At 40.4% G+C, this 26,282-nt stretch overlaps 1 protein-coding gene across 1 annotated transcript; it reads left to right on the plus strand.

Annotated features, from left to right (window-relative positions):
- Positions 1-25,506, plus strand: LOC141551978 (deoxyribonuclease gamma-like). The gene is made up of 8 exons (XM_074284278.1): positions 1-315; positions 8,843-8,931; positions 12,721-12,813; positions 14,522-14,634; positions 15,420-15,532; positions 18,602-18,759; positions 23,265-23,361; positions 24,072-25,506. The coding sequence occupies exons 1-8, from the start codon at positions 163-165 to the stop codon at positions 24,195-24,197; spliced, it is 942 nt and encodes a 313-aa protein (XP_074140379.1). The 5' UTR covers positions 1-162; the 3' UTR covers positions 24,198-25,506.
- Positions 25,507-26,282: the final 776 nt, after the last annotated feature.

A 26,282-nucleotide genomic window follows, 5' to 3' on the forward strand; every position in this document is an offset into this window, starting at 1 on the left:
AGCAGCCTGTGACCTTCAATTCCTCAGAGAAGTGAAAGCTGGCAGAAGGAAGGAAGCCAGTTATTCCTGCTGTCTGCACCCTACAAACAGCAGCAGGCTGCACCACAACTTGCCTGTGCTCGGAGCACCAGCGACTCGCCCAGCTGCACCTCGGGCCCCAACATGGCAGGAAGACTGGGGGTCCCCCTGAAGCTGCTGCTGCTGCTGCTGCTCCCCCTGGACGGCTTTCAGGCCCTGAGGATCTGCTCCTTCAATGTCAGGTCCTTTGGGGAAGCCAAGAAAAGCAACTCCAGGGCTATGGAAGTTATTGTGAAGGTAAGATCCACACCTGGGACTCCCCTGGTAGTCTGGCTGCTCTCCCAGGGAGCTCTCTGCCTCTAGACTCAAGCTCCGGCTGAATTAAATGCCCCAACCAAGCCTCCCCTTTCACAAAGTTGGGTCTAGGAGGGCTAGTGTGGAGTAGAGAGAAGCATAATGGAACGGGAGCCAGGAGCTGTGTGGAGTTTGAATCCTGATACCCTCATTTATGTGCTGTGTGTCCCTGGGCAAATTGTTCAACTCTTCTCTACCTCAGTTTCCTTATTTGCAAAATGCTGGGATTGGGATAGTTGGTCACTTTAAGTCCCTTCCAACTCCAGAGCAATGATCCTACGCCCTTGGGTTCTGATTGTGCTTTTGACATTTGGTCACCTTGGACAAACTGATTAACCTCTCGGAATCTCAGTTTCCTCATCTGAAAAATGGACTTAGAAAGAATGCTTAGAGAGGGCAGCCCCAGAGAGAGCTGGCTTCAGAGTGTGGATGATTTGAGTCCAGTTCTGCCCCTGATCCATACTGACTATGTGAACCTGGGTCACTTAGTCTCTTGGTACCCCTCTTTAAAAAGAGTACATCGGTACAAAGAGTATCATTACCAAGGAAATCAGAGACTGAGTCCTCAGTGGATACCTTGTTCTCATTGGCCCCAAAAGGCAGAATAAGGAAAAAAAAATCAGGGGAAATATACATATTGAGACTCAATGGCCCCAAAAGGCAGAATAAGGAACAAAAGTCAGGGGAAATATATATATTGAGGCTCAATGGCCCCAAAAGGCAAAATACAGAGGAAAGATCAGTGGAAATATTATTGAGGCTCAATAACAGTGAAAACTTCTGCCATGTTGGCTGCCCCAAAGTGGGGTGCGCTGCCTTAGGAACAGTTGATTCTCCTGCACTAGATATCTTTGAGCAAAGGTCCATTGGGACTTAAAGGTTGGACTAGAGGGCCAATGATGTCCCTTCCAAATCTGAGAATCCGTGCTTAAAAACTCAATCCCAAACACTCGTACAAGTTAACTGAACTGATTAGTAACTATTAAAGTTTAAATAATTCCCTCCCATCCATAGAACTTCCTAATCATTTTCCAGAGTCTCCCTCCAGCCTTGGATGGATGATTGTTTGCTTGTGATGTGATACAGCAATGATATGGGGGTCCCCTGATTTTAGGGAGATTTCTGTTCTAACAATGTCAGTAATCTTAAATCTCCTGGCTTTGGAGTCTGCCTCAGGACTTCCCACACTCCGATCTAAGAAGGACAATGTTGAGAATAGACCTCTCCTCAGTTCATTGCTGACTCATAATCTGGTCCGTGAGCACCAAATTCTGGAGACCTCCACCCCTCTGCCCTACCTGTGGGCCATAGAATTAGCCTGTCAATGATAGAAAGCTGGATAAAGGGCTCTCCTGGCTCCTGTTTCTTTGCTAATTTCATTTGAAACTTAGCCCACTTCTACAATTACAATAAAACTTTGCCCCTTGACTAGGAAATGGGTTCAAGCCTGAAAATTCTTTCGAGACACTCGTGATACCGGTCTGTGACCCCAAACTTTTGGGGTCCCCTTCCCAACCTCAACACTGGGATGAAGATCTTTGCTTTTCCATCATTTTTTAGTCACTTTTCCTCCTGTCTGGGTGTAATTAGCTTAGATGCTCTTCTTCCAATTCTGCTCTTTTTTGGGGATAAGCCAGCAAAGTCAACTGAGCATTAACAGCAATTAAGATCATCTTCTTTCTCCCAGAGTTAAGACCTATTTAATCTTGGGCTTTGGGGCTGGGTCTGAGCCTGTTATCTAGCCAATTGATATTTTTTATGGCATAAGAGGCACAATCATGCTAGGAGTAAATAGGGAGGGATTCTATACAAGGAAAATATTTTCTTATTTCAAAATGTAAAGACCCCCATGTTAACTCAGTAATGGCTAAGGGAGGTATTGTAGGATAGGAGGCGGATTTGTAGCCAGAAGGGACCTTAGAGTTCATGAGTCCAACCTCATTTCAGAGGAAATGAGAAGTATTGAGTAATTTGCCTAAAGTAACTCAGGTGATGAGTAGCATTGTCCCACTTGCTTATTCATCACTCTAAAGATGCTAGCTGGGTTTGGAAGTTTTATTTTTTGTTTTGTTTTTTACATTTTTAAGTTTTACTGCTATTTTTTTAAATATCACTTTAATTTCTGAATATAGTTCCTCTCCCTTACCACTCAGTGAGTTATCCCTTACAACAAAAAGAGGGAAAAAATGCGCTGATGAAAAGTTCAGCAAAACTAACCAACATGTGAGTTGGGAATGATGTTCCATGTAACTATTTTTTCCCTGAGGCTACTTAATGACTACACAAGACAAAGAAAAACCTGAAACTGAAAATTGTGTAATTTCAATGTCCTGAAAGGGTGGAGAAAATGCTCTTCCCTTCTTTCCAGTGGAGGGGGAACCATGGAAAATTGCACAGAAGGGCAGCTAGGTGGTTCAGTGGATAGAGCACCAACCTGAAGTCAGGAGGAGAGGAGTTCAATCCTAGCCTCAGCTGTGTGACCCTGGGCAAGTCACTTAACCCCAATTGCCTCAGGGAAAAAATGATAGAGGTTTGTGTGTCCCAAGGATTCTCATGGAAGGAGGAGCCTTGGGACTCCCTGCCCAGGAAGCAAGACCTGTCACACAGCACTCCTTTGAGATTGATGATTCATGGGTTGCCCCTTGCCTACAAATCAAACTACGCCCAGTGTGTTTACTGGTGATTCATGGCCTTTTCCACCTTGAATGAGTTTGCTTTTGTAATGTGTCTGAAACAGCACAGGATGATGGAAAGAGAGAGAGCTGGGGAGTTTGGAGCCTGTTCCTAATGCCCGCTATCTATGGGGCCTTGGGATGGCTGAAAGACCATAGGATTTAGGGGTCAAGGTGTGTACGGTCAAACCTATGTGACATTGACCAAGTGACTTAACAAAAACAAATCGTAACACCTCAGGGTCCTCACTGGTAGAATGCAAGGGTTTGACTGGATGATTTCTCAAGGAGCCCCTCACCTCCATCATTCAGTGACTTTATAGTTTAAATTAAGTTCCTGAGAGCAGGGATCTCTGGGATGCCTTGTTCAGTACTACCTACTCTCCAGAAGAAAATTTTGACAAGTGACTCTCATGTGCTGGGCACTGTACTGGGTGCTGGGGACAAAGACTAAATAAAATAGTCTGCTCTCAAGGAGCTTACTTTCTACTTGGGGATGTTGGGAGAGGGGATGTGAAGAGTCAAGAGCACAGGGAAAATTGAGGAGGGAGAAAATGCCAATAGCGAGGGCTAAGAGTGGGGATCAGAGAAGGTTCCCTGGCAGGAAAAAAGACACTGGGTGGAGGAGGGGGAAAGAGGAAAGAGGGTACTCATGGCCTTGGAGGGGACACAGCTTGTGTGTATCAACCATGAACAGTCTGGTTCAGCTGGGATGTAAAGCACATGCAAGAGAACATCATGAAGTAAAAGTGGGAGCCAGATCACAGAAGCCATTAATGCTGAGGGGAAAGACTTTGTCTGTTAGTCTATAGGCAATAGAGAGCTATGGAAGGTTTTATAGCTGCCTGGAGATATCAAGCTATGAGAAAAATGGCAAAGTTCCTTAGAATAAGTAGAACTTGACTAGGACAGAAGTATGTCCCTGAACTTTCCTGTTGGAGTTCTGCTCTAAAGGCAGTCAGGGTCCAGGGATGGGACTGAATCTGACCGCCTTTTCTCCCATGATCTTTCAAGCAGTCCTCCCTCACCCTCTGCTCTTGGAACTATGATTCGTGATGACGGTAACTAGTATTTGTACAGTATTTTAGGATTTGCAAGGTGTTTTACATACATCATCTCAATGATCTTCACAACAATCCTGGGACATGGATGGTTTTGCAGATGAGGAAACTGAGGCAGAGTTGAAGTTAAGTGTTTGAGGCAGTTTTTGAAGTAAGATCTCCCTGAGTGCTAGTGCAGTACCAAGGCTCAGATCCAATCCTGCTTCCTGCAGGAAGCCTAATTCTCTCCAGTGGTTAGTGCCCTGCCCCATCTTCGGAAGCCAGGAAAGAGATTAAGGATCTAACAGGAAAAAGCAGACGCATCAGGGGGGTGATGGGCAGATGAGGTAAGGTCATGGGTTACATCCACAGGAAGAATGTGAGCCATGGACAGTTCCCTGGCAGATAAGACCCAGAACAGGGGTCAGAGCCAGCACATCCCAGCTCACTGAAGCCAGTAGTGGCTTCCATCCATGGGAGGGAGCAGATTTTTGCTGTTGCTGGCTTTAAAAATGAGACTCTCTTCCAGAGGCAAATAGGAGACAGCCCCAGTGAAGAGCTACTCAAGTGGAAAATGGCATTTGGTGATCAGGAGTGCATTTTACAATCACTAAAGTAATCCTTTCACAAGCAGGGACACAATGGGATATGGAGAGCAGAATGTGGGCTAGGGCTTCACAAGCTGAGGGCAGAATGCATCCTCTCACACTGCCAGCTGGGGGATCATGGACAAGGAAACGAATATCTCTGAGTCTCCCTTTGTTCACCTCGAAAATGGGGGTAATAAAACTTTAGTGCCTACCTCCCCCCAAGTTGTCATAAGACTCAAATGGCTTAGGACACATTAAAGCTTGTTGTCATTTCGATCATGTCCACTTATTCATGATCCCTTTGGAAGTTTTCTGGGTGGGAATGGTTTGTCATGTCCTTCTCCAGCTCATTTTACAGAGAAGGAAACTGAGGCAAACTGGATAATTTGTCCAGGGTCATAGAGCTAGTAAGTGTCTGAAGTCAGATTTGAACTCAGGAAGACTGCCATGTCTTCCTGCCTCCAGGCCCCACACTACCCATTGTGTGTCACTGAGATGCACATAAAATAATTATTAAATTATTAATTATTAAAATTAAAATATTCAAAAATTTCACCAATCCTTTTAGGATACTGTGCATGTGATATAGACATACCTACACACATAGATATTCACACTTCTGAGACAAAGTATATGTCAATATGCATATATAATATGTACACCTATGTATTTGTGTTGTGTGCTTACACGTGTGTTTATATACATGTAGATATAGTGCATTGTGTATTTACAGATGTGCATGTGTGGATTGAAGTGATTTGCAAATTTTAAATTACCGTGTAAACGTCTATTATTATTATTCCTACCAGAAAACCTGGAATAAGTGACATGAAATATTAATATAAACATACATAATATGTCCACCTGTAGAATTGTGTCAGTGTACTTAAACATGTGTTTACATATATGTAGATCTAGTACACTGTGTATTTATGCATCTGCATTGTGTATTGAAGTGATCTGAGAATTTTAAACTGCCATGTAAACATCTGTCATTATTATTCCTATCAAAAAACCTGAACAGGTTGTATGAAATGTTAATATAGCCATATATAATATGTACACCTATATATTGTGTCGGTGTACTTACACGTGTGTTTACATATACGTAGATCTAATACACTGTGTATTTATACATGTGCATTGTGTATTGAAGTGATTTGAGACTTTTAAACCGCCATGTAAACATCTGTCATTATTCCTCCTATCAGAAAATCCAGAACAGATGACATGACATGTTAATATATGAATATATAATATATACACCCATGTAATTGTGTCTGTGTTTATGTATATGTAGATCTAGTACTCTGTGTATTTATGCATCTGCATTGTGTATTGAAGTGATCTGAGAATTTTAAACTGCCATGTAAACATCTGTCATTATTATTCCTATCAAAAAACCTGAACAGGTTGTATGAAATGTTAATATAGCCATATATAATATGTACACCTATATATTGTGTCGGTGTACTTACACGTGTGTTTACATATACGTAGATCTAATACACTGTGTATTTATACATGTGCATTGTGTATTGAAGTGATTTGAGACTTTTAAACCGCCATGTAAACATCTGTCATTATTCCTATCAGAAAATCCAGAACAGATGACATGACATGTTAATATATGGATATATAATATATACCCATGTAATTGTGTCTGTGTTTATGTATATGTAGATCTAGTACTCTGTGTATTTATACATGTGCATTGTGTATTGAAGTGATTTGAGACTTTTAAACCGCCATGTAAACATCTGTCATTATTCCTATGAGAAAATCCAGAACAGATGACATGACATGTTAATATATGAATATATAATATATACCCATGTAATTGTGTCTGTGTTTATGTATATGTAGATCTAGTACTCTGTGTATTTATACATGTGCATTGTGTATTGAAGTGATCTAAGAATTTTAAATTGCCATGTAAACATCTGTCATTATTATTCCTATCAAAAAACCTGAACAGGTTGTATGAAATGTTAATATAGCCATATATAATATGTACACCTATATATTGTGTCGGTGTACTTACACGTGTGTTTACATATACGTAGATCTAATACACTGTGTATTTATACATGTGCATTGTGTATTGAAGTGATTTGAGACTTTTAAACCGCCATGTAAACATCTGTCATTATTCCTATCAGAAAATCCAGAACAGATGACATGACATGTTAATATATGGATATATAATATATACCCATGTAATTGTGTCTGTGTTTATGTATATGTAGATCTAGTACTCTGTGTATTTATACATGTGCATTGTGTATTGAAGTGATTTGAGACTTTTAAACCGCCATGTAAACATCTGTCATTATTCCTATGAGAAAATCCAGAACAGATGACATGACATGTTAATATATGAATATATAATATATACCCATGTAATTGTGTCTGTGTTTATGTATATGTAGATCTAGTACTCTGTGTATTTATACATGTGCATTGTGTATTGAAGTGATCTAAGAATTTTAAATTGCCATGTAAACATCTGTCATTATTCCTATCAGAAAATCTGGAACAGGTGACATGAAATATCAACAAAGGGAACGTATGGTTGAACACATTCATCAGTATTTGTCTCACACTGATCAGGAAACAGGGACAGAAATATGTGACACCTAGGACGTGTGTCCTGTTGCTGAGCCCTCCACACCTGGGATTTCTTTGGGTTAGGATGATGAGGACAATAAATGAGGCTCAAAAGGAAAGATGGTTCAATGCTTTCTTCTCCTCCAAAGTAACCAAAGGGCGGGTCCCGTTAGCCAATTCATTCGCTACTCTATGCTGTGTTAAAACAAAGTCATTATTGATAGTAAAGGGATAGACTGGCATTTGGCCTCTAGATTGAGAAAGGCCAAACTTGCCTGAAAGGGCAGGGGACTCCAGAACAAAGTTGGCGGGCACAAGGAAAAACCAAGTGCAAGAAATAGAATTTTGGAAATTCATTTTATACATAATCAGGGCCATAAAACAAAGTTTGTTCTTCGGATATAGAGATGTTATCCAAGAAGTTCCAAAGAGATTTGTAAATAAGACAGGAATCTCTCCTAAGGATGTAAAATTCTATTAATCATTTGTGTCTCAGGTTATCTCCTTCAACCTGTCCCAAGACAGGAAATTCCTGTTAATCATTTGTATCTTGGGCTATCTCTTTTAACCTCACCAAGGAGAGCTCTCTCTAAAAACTCCAGCCCATAGCACAAAAAGAAGATGTGATGGCAATGCTAAGTGACTATTGGAAGCAGAAGGATTGACAGACATTTACAGCCTGACTTTTTGGCCTTCAGAAAATCCTAGAGTCAGTCTACCAGCAGACAAAAATGAAGTTTTGTTTCTTTGATGTAATCTCTTCCTTTATGCAGATAAGCATCAATGGAGGAAGCAATGGGGTCCAACCCCCTCATTTTATAGGTGAAAAGGCTTACCAGGTCAGAAGATGAGCATTAGTTAGAACCAGATACTTACATATTGCTGCTAGATTAATTTTTTCAAAAACATTGTTAGATACTTGTCAATTTTTTGATCAGGAACATCCAATGACTCCCTGTTACCCTAAGGCAATGTGACATAATACATAGAGAGCTGAGTTCATTCAGAAAAGCCTGAGTCTAGCTTCTGACAGATTTTTGGCCTTTAAACTCATAGTGATCTGAGCCAATAGTGTCCAACTCACATGGAAATAAGGGTCACTCAACTATACCCAGAAATTCCAGGGTGCAGTGGGAGGCATATATTGATTCAATTTTTAAAAATATAATCTTATCGTTGTTTAATTGTTTTTTTATTCACTTTGTTAAAAATGTCATTATTACATCTGAATCTGGTTTGAGCTGGACTTCCCTCTAAATAGTTCTTAAAGACTAGACGCTTCAGAGGAGGTGCCCACCTGCTTGAGTAGGAGTCTCTTCACTAGGGAGTTCTTGAACTCCATGGGTAATAACTCCATTTTGTTCTCAGAATCACAGTATTTCAGACTTGTCAATATTTCACACATGCGTGTGCCCATCATTTTATCAGTGTCACTTGTTAGGCTCTCTGGGATGAATAAACAGACTCAATTTCCCTTGTTGCCATGACCTAGCTAAAAAATACTGAACAGGTTTCCTCTGATGTCTTGCTTTTTGTTTTTGTTTTTGTTTTATCATAGATCGTCAACCGCTGTGACATCATGCTTCTAATGGAGATCAAGGACTCCCAAAACATCATTTGTCCCACCTTGAAGAAAATGCTGAATGGGTAAGAAAACACAAGTCTTCAGCCCCCTTTTATGCCAACAGACAAGGGCAAAAGAGAACTGAAAGAGGGAAGGAAGGACAGAAGCTGAAACACCTAGTCACATCTGCTCACATTTCCTAGAGCACTTATATCCCAAGGAAGAATCTTTACTAATACTTTATTTAAAATTTGTGCATCAATATTCATTAAGGATATTAGTCTATAATTTTCTTTTTCTGTTTTGACTCTTCCTGGTTTAGATATCAGCACCATATTTATGTCATAGAATGAATTTCACAGGACTCCTTCTTTATCTGTTTTTCCAAACCATTTATGTAGTATTGGAATTCATTGTTCTTTGAATATTTGATAGAATCCTCTCATGAATCCATCTGGCCCTAAAGATTTTTTTCTGAGGGAGTTCATTGACAGCTTGTTCAATTCTTTTGCTAAAGGTTTATTTAAGTACTTTGTTTCCTCTTTTGTTAATGTGGGTAATTTATATTTTATATATTCATCCATTTCAATTAGATTGTCGGATTTGTTGGCATATAATTGGGCAAGATAGCTCCTAATTATAGGAAAGGCCTTTAGGAACCATTCAGAATGAATATGCAAAGGTTAAAATCACAAAATTGAAAATAAAGGAAGGAAAGATATGAGAAGTCCATTTATTGAAGAGTCAAGAGTTTCCTCTTAAGCCGTCTGGCACATTTAGCTTGAGTCTAAGACTCAATTTCCCCATTTGTAAAATGAGGCTAGATAGGCTTCAGCAAGAACATTCTAAGACTTTAGAATTCTTGAGAGGAGGAAGGAAGGGAGGGCTGAGAATAGTAAATTGGCCTTCTTAGCCCAAAGTTGAACTCTGCCTTCCTGAGAACCTGCCACCATCTTCAGCTTTCACCATTTTCCCCTTCTGGGTGCTATAGATCAGTCTCAGGGTGGAAGAGATAGGCAGCTGGGCAGGAGACTTCTTCATGTGCACTGCTAGGTGACACAATTCTGCCTCATAGGACCAGATATTTACAGTCCAAAGGTCCCTTAGACACTAAGTCCAATGCTGCCATTTTATAGATGAAGAATCTGAAGGCCAGAGAATGGAAGGGACAGACAGGATCATGGGTATAAAGGCACAGTGGGATCTTAGAGGCTTATTAACTCATCCCTTTTGTTTTATTGATAAGAAAAATCAGTGATTTGTCCATAAGTAAGTGGCAGGACAGATCTTTTTAAGTCAGGGAGCTCTGATCCTAATTCAAAGTTTTCCATTATGTCCTAGCTGCCTCCTATGGCCTCCACTCTCCCTCAGATCCCCTAATTGGAAAATGTTTCCCATTCTCACTTGACAGAAGTCCAGAGGTGCTTGACACATGTTCTCACAAGTACATTACAATATCCTTTTAAAAGAAATTAGATTAATGAGTCATTTGCATACAAATCATCAAAATAAGACTGGGCTATTCTAGTTATTCAAAACAAGCCTAGCCTTACATAAACAGGAAGCTGGAGTTCAATCTACTATGACCAAGTTCTGGGTTTGGCTTTTTAAAAAAATGCTGAAAGCCCAAGTTCTGCATGGGCTGCCAAGGGGCCCAAAAGTTCCCCAAAATAGAACTCCGAAGTTCTCCAAGACTCCAGATTCTGCACACATAGAGAAGGGGACGACTGAGCTAGGATGCTACGCCCTGTTGGGGCCTTCCCAGGACTGAATCCTTCATTTCCTGGTAGAGAGTGAGAGTAGAAAATAGTCACTTTAATCTGAATTCTTACAACTTGGGGGAAAGTTGGTTCCAGCATGTATTTGGCAAACATGAATAAAACCAAAATCTCACAAGTTCAGGATAATAAGTAGAGGGAGCTAAGGGGATGGAGAAAGGATAGATGAAGCCCAGAAGGAAGAAGGCCAGTTTCCACTAAAAGAGTCTACAATGGTGATTATTTTCAGGCATTCATACAAAGCCACAAAATCCCAAAATTGGAAGGGATCTTAACGTCTTCCAACCACAACAAAAATGAACATTTTAATAGTACTTTAAGAGCTTGTAAAGCTCTTTCCATTTATTTTCTAAATATGTAGGATGATAACAACAGAAATCCCCTTCACAATACATCTGATAAGTGGCTGTCCAATTTGTTCTGAAAGACTTTCAATGAGAAGGAGCCCACCATCTCAGAGGTCACTTTGAGTGTAATTCAGTAAGGGAGTTTTTCTTGATAGGAAGCCTAAATCCCTCTTCCATATGGCAGAGACTCAAACCCTTCCTTACACTGTGGACTTAGGAACTGGAAGGGGCCATCTGTATCCAGAGAGACTATGGAGACTGTATGCGGATCACAACGTAGTATTTTCATTTTTATTGTTGTTTGTTGCTTGTTTTTTTTTTCCTCATTTTTTCCCCTTCTGACTTGATCTTTCTTGCACAGCATGATGGAGGTGGAAATATATTTAGAAGAATTGCACATTTTAACCTATATTGAATTAGTTGCTATTCAAGGGAGGAGGGAGAAGGAAGGGAGGGAGAAAAATTTGGAACACAAGGTTCTTCAAGGATGAATGCTGATAATTATCTTTGCATGCATTTTGAAAAATAAAAAGCTATCATTATTAAAAATAATAATATTTTATTTCTCCTACTTACATGTAAAAACAACATTTATTTAAAAAAATTTTGAATTCCAAATTTTCTTTCTCCCTCCCTCATCTCCCCCCTCTCCCTGAAACAATAAGCAATTTAAGACATGCATTACTTAAAAAAAAAAACCTGTAAATTTAATTTTTTCCTCAATAGTATTTTTTCTAGTTATCTGTGAAGATAGTTTTCAAAATTCATTTTTGTAAGATTTTGAGGTACAAATTTTTTCTCTCTCCCTCCCTTTTTCCCCTCTCCCCAAGACAGCAAGCAATCTGCTCTAGGTTAACTTGTAGTACTTTCAAGGAGAGAAGAGAGCACTAGGCCTAGAGTCAGACCTGGATTTGGATTCTTTCTTGATGCTCATTAGCAATCAGAAGAGTCATTTAATCACCTTACACCTCAGTCTCCTTACATGTACAATGGGAATAACATCTATAATATCTAACTCAAGAATCATCAATAGATTGCTATTTATACTTCTATGTGGACTCATTATCCCTCTTGTTATAATGTAACTATACATTATATTATATACAGTACATATACAGGATATAATGTATCTATAGGGATATTTTGTTCTCCAGCCCTAAGCAGACTGTTTTTGAGTCATTTTTCAGTCTGTCCGATTCTTTATGACCTCATTTGAGGTTTGCTTGGCAGAGATACTGGAGGAGCTTGCCATTTCCTTCTCTTGCTCATTTTACAGACAAGGAAACTGAGGCAAACAGGATTAAGTGATTTACCCAGGGTCACATAGCTAGTAAGTGTTGGATATTCCTGACTTTAGGCCTGACATTCTATCCTTTATACTGCCTAGCTGCCCCACTTGTCACATAGATGCTTTTGTTGATAAATGACTTTTGGAAAGGATCTCAAAAACCATCCAGACCAGTTCCCTTAATTTACAAATGAGGAAACTGAGGTCATTAAGTGACTTATGCAGGAAATAAATATCAGAATGAGGACTTGAACTTCAGCCCCCTGAAAACCTTAAAGCACTATCATTATACATTGCTCTTGTGATTAAGTGTCAAGATCCCAGAAACCAGACTCAGAAAGGAGAAGCTAAAGAAAGAACAAAAGCACATAGTGGGTTTGCAGATGAGAAGACTAAAGACCCAAGATGGTGGGACAATGTTGACTTAGGAAGCTCATGGGAAATCTTTCTGTCTTCTAGGAAATCCCAAAAAGGCACCATAGAGTACAACTACATAATTAGTTACCGGCTGGGAAGAAATGCCTACAAGGAACAGTATGCTTTTTTCTATAGGTGAGCACAAATTTCAGTGGATCTGGGAGGTCAGTAATGTTAATGCTCTTCCTGTGTTGCTCATGTTCCCTTCTCAAGCTCTTAGCTGATACTCTTATCTATATTCTGTAATTCTCTCTTTGGGAGACTTGACCCAATAGGCTGAAGTACTTAGAGCAGGGGTTCTCAAACTACGGCCCATGGGCCAGATGCAGCTGGTAAGGATGTTTATGTGGGGGGCAGCTAGGTGGCGCAGTGGATAGAGCACCAGCCTTGAAGTCAGGAGGACCAGAGTTCAAATCTGGTCTCAGACACTTAACACTTCCTAGCTGTGTGACCCTGGGCAAGTCACTTAACCCCAGCCTCAAAAAAAAAAAAAAAAAAAAGAGGATGTTTATGTGGCCTGCCGGGTTATGGCAAATGGGCTGAGGGGCAGAGACAGAGTGTGAGCTTTTGTTTTTACTATAGTCCAGCCCTCCCACAGTCTGAGGGACAGTGAACTGGCCCCCTATTTAAAAAGTTGGAGGACCATTGACTTAGAGAGAGTCCCTCAATCCCCTCACTTTACAGATGAGGAAACTGAGGCACAGGGAGCTCACATCATAGAAGTAGTAAATGACAGAATCGGGACTTGAATGTAGGCCTTCTGCCTCCAAATCCAAGGTTCTTTCCAAGGCCTCCATCCTTTTAGATCTGTCTCTTAATATAGCACGGCTATCAATGACCATATATCTTTTTTTTCCTTTGACACTAGCTTTCAGTTAGAACCAGTTCTTATAGTTGCCATGGCAATTCACAAAAACTATCTTTAAAGGTATAGATGCATTTTGGGTGTACATTTGGCGAAGGCTTTACCTCCAATGAAATCCCAGGGTTTTCCAGGTATCACAGGAACCCATAACCCCATGTAGAAATGACTTTTTTTTTTTATAAAGCCAATCTCAGAGAGATAGTGTAACACATTGGATAAAAAGCTGAACTCAAAAAGCCAGGAAAATATGGGAGGGGGAGGAAGTACCATCTCTGAAATTATGAATAAATAAAAATGTTGGTCAAATCATTTAACCTCTTGTGCCCCCAACCAAATGTTTAAGACTTTTAAGCTGCAGAGAGGGTGGATGACCTTCATTAGTAGAGGGTATTTCCTATAGTAGCAGTGAAATTACAGGTCCATTTGATTACTACACAACCCTCATCGCCTCTGCAAAATGAGCTAGAGATCACAACTAGCACTTGCACAATTTATGGTATTTGTTGGATTACATAATATTTATTGAGGTTGATCATAGTTTATGGAACAGCCTAAGAGTTGGGTAGGTAGTTTGACCTTTGGCCTATTGGATTCAATTGACTATTTATTAAGTGTCTAGGACGTGCAAAGCACTGGGCTAGAAACAGGGATGCAAAGAAACACAGCAATCCTCACCCTCAAGGAGCTTATCTTCTGCTGGAGTAAAATAGCATATACGTACCAAGTATGAGTAATATTGTGCAGAGAAAGTCAAAATGGGTAGAGCACAAGGCTCGGGAAAGTCCGGATCCCCTGAGCTGAACTTGGAGGGAAGCTGGAGATTCACATGTTTTAGTTTTGCCAAATCAGAAAGTTATAGGTGCTTTCCCCCAAAGAGGATATTAGTCCAAAGTCTTTGTGTCTTCAAAGTGATTTAAAATTTTTTTTAAAATGGAAGTGGCTCACACCAGATTTCTGTTTCCTTTTTACTTTATTTAGGGAAAGTATGGTATCTGTGAAGAAAAGCTATCATTATCATGACACCCAGGAAGGAGATGAAGATGTCTTTTCCCGAGAACCTTTTGTGGTCTGGTTCTACTCCCCTAAAACTGGTGAGTCAGCTAAGAGCACCAAATTTATTGGATCAAATGATCATAGAGCAAGGAGGGTCCTTAGAGATCAGAGCTCAACCCCTTCATTTTACAGATGAGGAAACTGAGGCTCAGAAGGAAGTAACTTGCCCTAAATGTGCTCCCGACTCCTGACTCTAACCCTATGACTTCCCTAACTTGTAATGCATCCTTTGGTGTTAATTATAATTGTGCATCATTGGAAGTGTCCAGATTGATGGGAATGATCTATGGCACCTCCTCTGTCCTCATATAGTACAACTTGTGCTTTCTCTAAGAGAATTCATCTGTCAATCAGCACCAAGAGAACTTGCAGTTCATTTATTTTATCTTTCCATTTGACTATATGTGTGAACACATACACATATACATATTTGTGTGTATATATTTATATATGTTTATGCATATATATACATATATACATATATGTACATATACATATATATATCTCCAACCTATAACTATGCTAAGGGAAAGGAGGAAAGGAGGCATTTTATAGCCCAATCACCTCTGGACCAACCCAGGCTGGGGTTCAAATTGAGGTAAAAGTGTCTTATACATACTAGGTGCTTATTAAATGGTGAATTGAATTCAAGATGCCAAAGGTCATAATCAAACTACCTGCATAACTCCTAGGCTGATCCTAGGCTAAGGAAACCATATATTCTGGTCAGTAATAAGGGGGATGCTATTTCCTTTTTATTCTGTTTCTATGACCTGGACAAGGGAGAGCTTGACTAAATCCCTGTTCTCTCCTATTCCCAAAGCTGTCAGAGATTTTGTGATCATCCCTCTACATACGACACCTGAGACGGCTGTTCGAGAAATCGATGAGCTCTTTGATGTCTACATGGATGTAAAACGTCGATGGAAGCCTGAGGTTACTACCGTCTCTGTCACGGGCTTTAAATATTGATCAAGAGAGGCAACCCCCTAAACCATTGGACATAGTCAGGCCTGTGCTTATGGAATATCAATATGGCAGCTCTAGGGAAGATATAGGTTCAAAGATAGGAAATTTTGACCTTGAAAGCAGCTAGGTGAGTGGAGAGAAAGGAACAGATGCAAGAGAAGTGGGATGTGACCCACAACATTTGGCAATTGATTTGATAGGTTCAGGCAGAGAACGTGAAGAGCAAAGAATGATTCTGAAGTTGCAAACTTGGAGAACTGGAGAGATGGAGGTGCTCTTAATAGAAATGGAGAAGTTAGGGAGACAGGTGGATTCAGAGAGAAAGAGAATCAGCTCCTTTTCTGTTCTGTAGAATGTCAGAATCATGTGAGAATGCATAAAGCTCCTTCCCCTTCTAGGGAGTGTTTGAGATGATGTATGAGGTTTCTTCCCTTTTTGTAATCACAGGCAACCTCTCTGGGCTCCTTTATATTAGATGAGAAAGTAATAGGAGGAGGTGGAAATCAGAAGAATTACTAGCAAATTGGGTAGAAGAGAAAGAAAATAGAAGAGAAGGTGGGGGTCATCAGGAAGAGAAGGAAACTTAATTTTGCAGTGTACACTGAAAGGCCGTTTCCAGCCACACTCACCATTTTGGGGGGAACAGTATGTCCAAGGCCAAGGTCTGATACTCCTTAGAAATCTGGGCAGGCAGCATAAGTGGAGCTCAAAGAAAGAGAGAGAACAAAGCTTGTTCAAGTCTAAGGTGAGATTTCCTACTTGACAGCTTGGTAAGGAAAAGAATTTTCTCCTAAAGGGAGAAGGAAGTACCCTGAAAGTTTGACATTCAAACTTTCCTGACATGTGTTTTCTTTTTTTTTTTTTTTTTCTTTTTCTTTTTTTTTCTCTGAGGCTAGGGTTGTGACTTGCCCAGGGTCACACAGCTAGGAAGTGTTAAGTGTCTGAGACCACATTTGAACTCTGGTCCTCCTGACTTCAGGGCTGGTGCTCTATCCACTGTGCCACCCAGCTGCCCCTTTTTTCTTTCCTTTTTTTTTTTTTTTTTTTTTTATTTACAAGATATACGCATGGGTCATTTTTCAACATTAACTTTTGCAAAAACTTCTGTTCCAATTTTTCCCCTCCTTTCCCCCTAGATGGCAAATAGACCAATACATGTTAAATATGTTAAAGTATAATGCATTTTTTTTATAAAAGAAAACTCCTCTCAAAATGATAGAGAGGAGTCCCCAACCCAGTACAGTGAAATAGTAAGTATAATACTCCTGCTTGAAGGCAGAAAATATTTATCCTCATACATGATTACAAGGAATATGGGGGGACAGTATCAGCAACAAAAACTATCAGAGACTCTCCAAATAAAAGCAAAAAGGGCTTTATTGTGATCTCTTGAGAAAAGGCATCTCCCATCTGACAAGGTGTTTGTCAGTAAAAGGAGTGCAAAGTAAAAACTGCAAAATGCAAGAATAAATAACCTGAACAACAGAACCCCCATTTCTCCCATAGTTTGGGGGAGCCAGCTTGCATTCTAATCAGAAATCTAACCCAGAAATAAAAGAATAAATTGCTTTCAAAAGAGGTACTTAAATGCTAATTAAGAAGTGGTGGGAAACAGGAGGGGACAAACACCTTGCAACTTTTTTAGCTCTAGCTCTACTGGTTATTATAAAGTCTCAAGTCACAAGTAAGGTATAATTTAAGGCCGTATTCCCTTGAGAGGGTCTTCACTCAGTTAATTCCACACATGTGTATGTACTAGGTGAAGATCTGTCAGAGTTGTGTAGTCATTGTGTAGACCTGGGTGACATTGCATGAATGTGGAGGATGTCATGTAACTTTTTATAGATCTATGAGGCAATATAGAGACTTGTGTAGACCTGACATTGTGTAAATGTGGATGATGTGGGATAGCCGGTATTGTAGAGTTTATAGGCATTGTGTAAAGACAGGAAAGCACTGTGCGGATGTCGACAGTATCTTGTATGAGGGGCAGTGGGTAAGGTCGTATAGCGATGGGCGGCGTTATATAGATATTGGTATTATATAGTTTTGGATAGCTTTGTGTTGGTGTGGTGACACTGCAAACACGGGTGATTTTATGTAGGTATGGGTACTGTGTAGATGCCAGTAATATCGTATAATTATAAGTAGCATTACGATATAGAGGAGGGTGACATTGTATAGAGATTAGCATTATGATATAGAGGAGGGTGACATTGTATAGAGATAGGTGACACTTTATAGCCTTAATAATAGCTAATGCTTATCTGGTATTTACCATGTCCTAAACTCTTTACAATTATTATATTGTTTGATTTTCAGAAAAACCTTGGGAGGTGGGTGCTATTTTTACCTCCATTTTTACACAGGAGAGAAACTGAGGCTCAAGGAAGTTCGAAGTGTTAGCCCAAAGCTTGACTCACTACCCCACGCAACCTTTTCACGAGTGCTTGTCTTGACGTTTTTTGTCATCCACAATTCTGGTTCTTTGGAGGTGGAGACGCTCCATACAATCAGCCAGAAAGCACCAAGAAAAGAACAGTGTGAAAAAGATGGCCCCCGGTCTCAAGGAGAAGCTTTATGGCTGAGAGGGCTGGGCAGTGTTCCCCAAATGTTCTGGCCACTTCTCTCCTGCTTATTCCCTATTCAGTTCTTGAATCAGTTTTGTACACTAGAGCTGGAAGTGACCTTGGACACTATTTTATCCAGACCCTCATTTTTTCATTTGAGGAAACTGAGGCCCAAATGACTTGTGCAGGATTACCGAAGTATAATGAGAACTCAGGATCTGACTCCAAACGTAGCACTCTTTTCTCTATACTTAGGAATCTTGTCATAACTAGGACTAGTGGAGAATTTTAACTCTAATACAGGATATTCTTTTTTGTTGATTTTATATTTTTAAGGAAGAGAAAGAAATCCAGTTTCTGTGAGTATGGGGGAATCACAAAACTTCGGTTTTACTGTTGTGGGTTATAAGCAAAAACATCTGTAAAATCTTTGTATTTCTTGACTCAATAAGCTTGTATCTTTTAGAACTTCATCTTCATGGGAGACTTCAATGCTGGCTGTAGTTATGTCCCAAAGAAGTCCTGGAAGGAGATCCGACTTTGGATAGAACCCAACTTTATCTGGCTGATCGGTGATAATGTGGACACAACAGTCAAGGAAAGCACCAAGTGTGCCTATGACAGGTGAGAAGCTCCCTCCCCACCCCAGCCTAAACCACTCACAATTCCTGCTGATTGCAGCTCCCCCCAAAAAGGGCTCCCCTGTGCCCGGTTCATTTCTGAAAGGAAATCAGAGGGGATGCATGAAGGTTTAACACCTAACTAAGTAGTAAAGTCATCCAGATGAAAGACCAGCCATCCCAGAACCCTGAGTTGGCTCTGGGATTTATTCTAATTGACAACAAACTCACCTTCTGTGAGATTCCATTTTGCCCTATTTAGTTCAGAGAATAATTCTACCATTATTTTGTTTTTCTTACAAAGTTCTTAGAGTTCTTAGAGAGACTACTGCTTAGCAATCTGACCCCTCCCCAATGACTTTAGTCATCACCTCTGTTCAACTGACACCTGGATCTATATGGCAGCATCAAGGAGAAGCTGGGTGGGATAGTGGAAAAATCATGGGGTTGAGGTCAGAGAACCTGGACAGAATCCCAGATCTGCCTCTATAGAAGAAGGAAGGAAGGAAGGGAAAGAAGGAAAAAAAGGAGGGAAGGAAGGAAAGAAAGAGAGAGAGAGAGAGACAGAGAGAGAGAGGGAGGGAGGGAGGAAAGAAGGGAGGGAGGGAGAGATACTTCAAAGGGAAGACTACACCTGGCCTTCATTTGAAGCTCCTCTAGTCAAAAGGCCAAAGGAACATAGATGGAGAGTTGGGAGGAACTTTGGACACCATGTGCTTCAACCCTCTCATTTTACAGAAGACAAGACATCAGCCCAGGGATGTTGAGACCCTGGATATCTTAGAATCAGCAGGAGTCAGGATAAGCAAAAGTCTTTATTCCTGGCCTTTTGGGGTCGCCATCAGGGGATTAGTTCTAGCAATCTCCATACCTCCTTCCTCTTTCACCACCTCCAAGAGAGAATGACTCTGCCAGTCCTACTCCACCCTCTTATCTCTCTCTTTTCCTTCTTTGTCCACACCCATGATGGAGCCAGCACAGAATAGTTGGGGAGGGTCATTCTCCAAGCATATGTTAATAGAGAATTGTCCAATTGGTAATTAGCCCTAGGTTACCTTGCCCCTGCTCAGTTCTAGACCTTTACATCTCCCGCTTTCTTTTGTTTTAGAACATAGGTGGTCATGCCATCCCTGACTTCTCAGGGAGGTGAGAACCCCAAAAAGGAGGTGATCACACCCTCCCTGACTTCTCAGGAATGGAGGTGAAAACACCAAAAAGGAGGTGATCACGTCCCCCCTCCCCCGACTATTCAGGAAGGGAGGTGAAAAGCACCAAAGGGAAGTGGGGATTGCTAGCGGGTTTCTGGGCTGAAGGGTCTTATCAGAGACAGGTATGCATAAACCCATCAGCATGGGAGGTGTTACACAAGCACATAGCAATAATGCACAGGCTATTAGTGATGACTCTCCCCACAGTCAGTGCAGGCTCAATGAGATGTAACAAACATGAATTGTACATGCAAGTAGTGATATAACAAACAATATAAATCAACAGAGTTATATAAAAGATTTAAAGAAGTCCTAGAAGGAGGGTATGTAAACATCAGTCACACATACACCTTCTTCAGCAGCCAAGAGATAGTCCAAAACCAATCTATTGTCCATTGCTTCACGTGTCAGGGAATCTAATGATCCCCACAAGTTTTTGAAGTCCTGCAACAGTCTTATGTCTCAGAGAATCCAATGATTCCTGAGGGCTTTCAAGTCGTACAACAGTCTTATCATGTCTCAGAGAATCCAATGATTCCTGAGGGTTTTCAAGTCCTGCAACAATCTTATCACATCTCAGAGAATCCAATGATTCCTGAGGGTTTTCAAGTCCTACAACAATCTTATCATGTCCCAGACAATCCAATGATTCCTGAGGGTTTAGAAGTTCTACAATAACATTATCATGTCTCAGAGAATCCAATGATTCCTGAGGGTTTTCAAGTCCTACAACAATCTTATCATGTCCCAGAGAATCCAATGATTCCTGAGGGTTTTCAAGTTCAATAATTTTTGATGTCCATGAGTCAAATGCCATAACTGCCATGCTCTTTCAGTGGTGGGCACAGTCAGCAACAGAACCACCCCATGTTTCTTGGGTCTTCTCTTTCGTTTCAAGGGTCTGTTCTGTCTGTCTCTGATGGACAAGGCGAATATGGCTCGTTGGCATCCATCTGATTCCTTCTCCATCTGTAGAGATACAAGCAAACCCTCTCCCCCAGCAGATAACCTATCTGTCCCTTCCATTCACCACTTTCTGGGTCTCTCCACATGACCTGGTGATTATCTAAGGACAGTAGAGCTGCTCGCACTGGACACTGTCCTTCCGGTGAGTTATAAAACCTGTCTGCCGGAGCTAGTGCATCTTTGTCAAAAATTTAAAAATTAATGGTATAGAGAATTAAATTTAGAAGTTCTCTAGGGTTACCGGTGGCTCCCCCTTTCTTTTGTTTTTGGAGGAGTGACTTAATGTCTCTGTTTCTTCTCTCTACTATTGCCTGACCTTGAGGATTAAAGGGTATGCCAGTGGTGTGTAAAATCTTATACTGTGCACAAAAGTGTGCAAAATGTTTAGAAGTATATGCAGGTTCATTGCCTGTTTTTATTGCTTGTGGCACACCCATAATTGCAAATGCTTGTATAAGGAATTCAGTGACCAGTCGGGCTATCTCTTTTGCTGATGGTATTGCAAAAGTGAATCCTGAAAAGGTGTCTACCACAATGTGGATAAAAGATAGACGACCAAAAGATTTATAATGGTCACATCGAGTCTCAAATCAATCCACACCTCCTTCCTCTCTCACCACAGCCAAGAGAGAATGATCCTGCCTGTCTTACTCCTTTCTCTCATCCCTCTCTTTTCCTTCTTTGTCCACACCCACGGATTGAGCCAGCACAGAATAGTTGGGGAGGGTCATTCTCCAAGCATATGTTAATAGAGAATTGTCCAATGGGTAATTAGCCTTAAGTGCATCTGTTCAGTTCTAGCCCTTTACACAGGGAGATTCATTGTCCTTCCCAAAAGTTATATAGGTATTGATAGTAGCAGGATTTGAATCTACATCCTCTGACACCAAAGTCTGTGTTCTTTCTATTGTATCTCTGAATCAATTTGGAACCTTTTAAATGGAGAGGTGGGTCCTGCAGAATATTTCCCAAATCAGTCCATATCCATCAGGGATTTGAAGAAAGGTCCTTTCCTGTACATGAACAGAAAGCCACCTCCTCCAGACAATCCATGGGACGCCACCTGTCCTGGTCAGAGGAAATAATATTCTAATAGCTATGAGGTATCAGTTGTTAAGGGCAGCTAAATGGCTCCATTCGCTGGGCCTGGATTCAGGAAGTTTCATCTTCCTGGGTTCCTTCTGGCTGTGTGGCCCTGGGCAGGTTCTTGTTTGCCTCATTTGCCTCAATTACCTTATCTGTAAAATGAGTTGGAGAAGATAATAGTAAACCAAGAAAACCCCAAATGGAGTCACAGAGTCAGACATGATTGAAAAATAAGTGAATAATATCATTTGTTCATTACACCATAGCCAAGTTTGGGATAGGACCATCAAAGACATCTTTTTAATATATATATATTAAAGCTTTTTATTTACAAGACATATGCATGAGTAATTTTCCAGCATTGACAATTGCAAAACCTTCTGTTCCAAATTTTCTCCTCTTTCCCCCCACCTCCTCCCCTAGATGGCAGGTAGTCCCATACATGTTAAATATGTTAAAGTATATATTAAATCTAATATATGTATACATAGTTATATAGTTACCTTGCTGCATGAGAAAAATCAGATCCAGAAGGAAAGAAAACCAAATGCAAGCAAACAGCAACAGAAAGAGTGAGAATGCTAGGTTATGATCTACATTCAGTTCCCACATCCTCTCTCTGAGTGTAGATGTCTCTGTCATCACTGAACAATTGGAACTGGTCACCAAAGACATCTTAAAACAGTCCTTGGAGTTCATCTTTCAGTCAGGAAGTCTGGGTTTCTTTGGGCCCTGGCTGCTTTCACATCTGCAGACCAGTTCACAGAAACACAAAGTGCAGAGCATCAAAATCCCCAGGCCCGAGGGTCTACTTCATCCCAGGAGGTCCGCCACTATCAGCTAAGTGTGTAGCTCTGCATATTTGCAAAGAGCTCACTCTAGTTTCTCTTGTTCTGAAGTTTGGAATTTGTTTCTGTTTTATGAAGCTCCTTGGTTCCCCTCAGGATGTCCAGGGAATTTCCTTTGCAGAAGTAGTCACTGTGGGAAGGCAGCATCTGCTGATAGGGAAAAGAGAAGTCTCACCAGCTCCTCCAACCCTCATGAGAGGAAGCGTCCCTAGCCTTGGAGCAGCTATTTCAAAACCAAAAGTCATGAAGGATGAATTTCCCCCTTGCCCAAAGTTCCTCTCATTAAACCCAGCTGTGTCCCCATTCCAACCCGCTGGCAGGAGCAAAGACAGACCTATAAATATCCAATCAAGACTCTAATCCAGAGACTGACTCAGTGATGTTTTCCTCCCTTGTCCTAGGATTGTGGTCCATGGCCAGAAGATAAACAATTCCATTGTTCCAGATTCTGCCAAGACCTTTAACTTCAATAAAGTCTACCAGTTGACTGAAGAGGAGGTAAGTCTGCCCTCTTGCATTTTCTCTAGAGATCCTGAGTTTGTTCCCATGCACTCTCACTTCTGAGGGTGCTGGGAAAACATTTGAAGGTGGAGATCTTTCCATCCCGGAGTTGTTGTTTAGAACTTGGGTCATCTGTTCTGCCTGGGCTTCCATCTTGTTTTCTGTGAAAGATGAGGTTGAAACAGGTGGCCTCAGAAGGTCCTTCCTTCCTCTGAATCTGTAATTAGCTGGACGTCCCATGGAATCAGGGAGGACAGCCATCTTTGGCCCTTGGCACACGGGATTGGCAATAAATGTTGGCCAAGATGGACCAAGAGTCTGTTCTAGTATTTCTAAAACTTGGGGGATTTCTCAAATTCTGAATTTATTTGGATCTAGAAAAACTCATCTTCTTGAACTAAAATCTGGCCTCAGACACTTACCAGCTGTATAACAAGTCACATAGTCCCATTTACCTCAGTTTCCTCATCTGTAAAATGAGCTGGAGAAGCAAAATACAAACTACTCCAGTGTCTTTGCCAGGAAAGCCCCCAGTTGTGATGACACAACAAAGAGTTGGACATGCCTGAAGTGACTTAATAACCACAAATAACAGGCCACTTTCTCTCTCTGAGCTTCGGCTCCTTCATAACTACAAAAGGAGTAGTAGAGGATGGATACAGTTCCATCTGAGAGTCGGTGATTTATTGGTTCTTTTCTTTTCTTAGGCTCTGGATATCAGTGATCACTTTCCTGTGGAGTTTGAACTGCAGCCTGGGGGAAGCTTCACTAACCTTGTCAGATCATTTGCTCCCCAAAAAAAGAGAGGAAGGAAAAAGTCACAGCGTGGCTAGAAGCAGATTCTTATAACTCCCTCCTTTTATTTTCCTTTTTAATAACAAAAAAGCACCATGGAAACCATCCAACCCATTTACACCAGTTTGACCGTGTTCCATTGAGGGAAAGGGGGCTTGATTAAAGCCAAAAGAAATGGATTAAACCTTAGCTCTGAGACTTTTTACCCGTGTGACCCAACTGTACCTCCTTGTCCTCAGTTTCCTCCTCTGTATAATGAGAGAATTGGGCCAAGGTGACACCTGAGATCCCTTCCAGCTCTAGATCTAAGAACCTAGTAGTGCAAAAGTATTCATAACCTCTGACCCAGTCCACTGTGACAAAAACAAAGCTCCCTTGCAAACCAAAATATTTATAGCAGTATTTTTTTTATGGCAACAAATAAGTGGAAATCAAGTAGGGAATGGCTGAACCAATTGTGGTTAAGTCAGTGCAGTAGAATATTATTTAGTACAAAATGACAGATAACATTAAATTCAGAGAAACCCGGGAAGATTTGCCTCAACTGATGCAGAAGGAAATAAGAAGCGAAAACCAGTCAATGACAACGGTATTAAAGAAAAGATTTCTCAAAGGACAACAAATTTTTGAGTAACTGAAAAACCAGTAATGGTCCTGGACACTGGATAATAAAGAGTGGGTATTTAAGGGCTGGATGTTTCCCACATTATCAGAGGAGATCACTCTATCAGTTGTTTTTGCTTAATTGAGTTTCTTTGTTCATTCAGGTCAATTTAACAAGCATTTCTATGTGTGCCATATTCTGGGGATATGAAATCAAAATGAGACGATCCCTCAAAAAGCTTTGCTGTTGAGCTCATATTCTTTGTCATCCAGTGTTTGATTGAGGTTGGGATCAGGGAGGAAGGTCAGGAAACCTAAGGGGATAAAGTATATCCAGCAAAGATTGTGATTTAGAAACTAAAAGCTTTGTCTGGATGCAGATTGAAGAATACTATTTTCATTGTTTTTGTTGTTTTTTTCTTTCTTGTGGTCTTTTTCCTTTTTTGGATTCATCTTTTACACCGTGACTAATGTGAAAATATGATTAATATGATTACATACTGTATAATCTTTATCAAATTGCTTGCTGTCTTAGGGAGCAGAGGGAGGGAAGGAGAAAAATTTGAAATTCAAAATGTTATAAAACTGTATGTTATGTATGGGACTACCTGCCATCTAGAGAAGGGGGTGGGGGAAAGGAAGGGAAAAGTTGGAACAGAAGGTTTTGCAAGGGTCAGGGATGAAAAATTACCCATGCATATGTTTTGTATATAAAAATCTATAATAAAAAATAAAATTAAAACAGTGAATGTTAAAAATATCTTTACATGAAATTAGAAAACATTAAATGCTATTATATTGGAAAATTTTTTAAATGATGATCAGGATACTCTTAGAAAAACTTGGACTTACATGAATTGATGCAAAGTGAAATGAAAGAACCAAGAGAAGATTGTACATCGTAATAGCAATATTGATCAATGATTAATAGTGAATGACTTTACTATTCTCAGCAAGACAATTCTGAGGCAGTGATGATGAAATATGAAATCCATCTCCAGAGAACAAACTGATGGAGTCTGAATACAAATTGAAGCATACTTATTTTTTTTATTCTTTATTTTTCTTGGCTTTTTTGAGGGGGTCATCTGTGTTTTCTTTCACAACATAACTCAGATGGAAATACATTTCACATGTATAGCTTATAACAAATAGCTTGCCTTCTCAATAGGTAGGGAGGAGAGACCATTTGAAACTCAAATTTTTGAAAAACAAATATTAAAATTGTGAAAAACTTTTAAAAGAAATTAAAAGCGGGGCAGCTAGGTAGTGCAGTGAATAGAGCACCAGCCTTGAGTTCAGGAGGACCCAAGTTCAAATCTGGTCTCAGACACTTAACACTTCCTAGCTGTGTGACCCTGGGCAAGTCACTTAACCCCAGCCTGGGGGGGGGGGGGAAGAAATTAAAAGCATTAAATAAAACACACACAGGAAACACCTGGAATGAATGAATAAATGAAGGCAGTGTTAATTAAGTACTTACTATATATACCACTATGCTATGCTACTATAAATGCATG

The sequence above is a fragment of the Sminthopsis crassicaudata genome, chromosome 1 (assembly GCF_048593235.1).
Source record: "Sminthopsis crassicaudata isolate SCR6 chromosome 1, ASM4859323v1, whole genome shotgun sequence".
Lineage (NCBI taxonomy): Eukaryota > Metazoa > Chordata > Mammalia > Dasyuromorphia > Dasyuridae > Sminthopsis > Sminthopsis crassicaudata.

Excerpts from the sequence above, each read along its gene's own strand:
- LOC141551978 (XM_074284278.1), top strand. The coding sequence starts at position 163 with ATGGCAGGAAGACTGGGGGTCCCCCTGAAGCTGCTGCTGCTGCTGCTG. Across the intron at positions 8,932-12,720 it reads TTGAAGAAAATGCTGAATGG|GAAATCCCAAAAAGGCACCA; the intron begins GTAAGAAAACAC and ends TCTGTCTTCTAG. Across the intron at positions 23,362-24,071 it reads ACCAGTTGACTGAAGAGGAG|GCTCTGGATATCAGTGATCA; the intron begins GTAAGTCTGCCC and ends TTCTTTTCTTAG.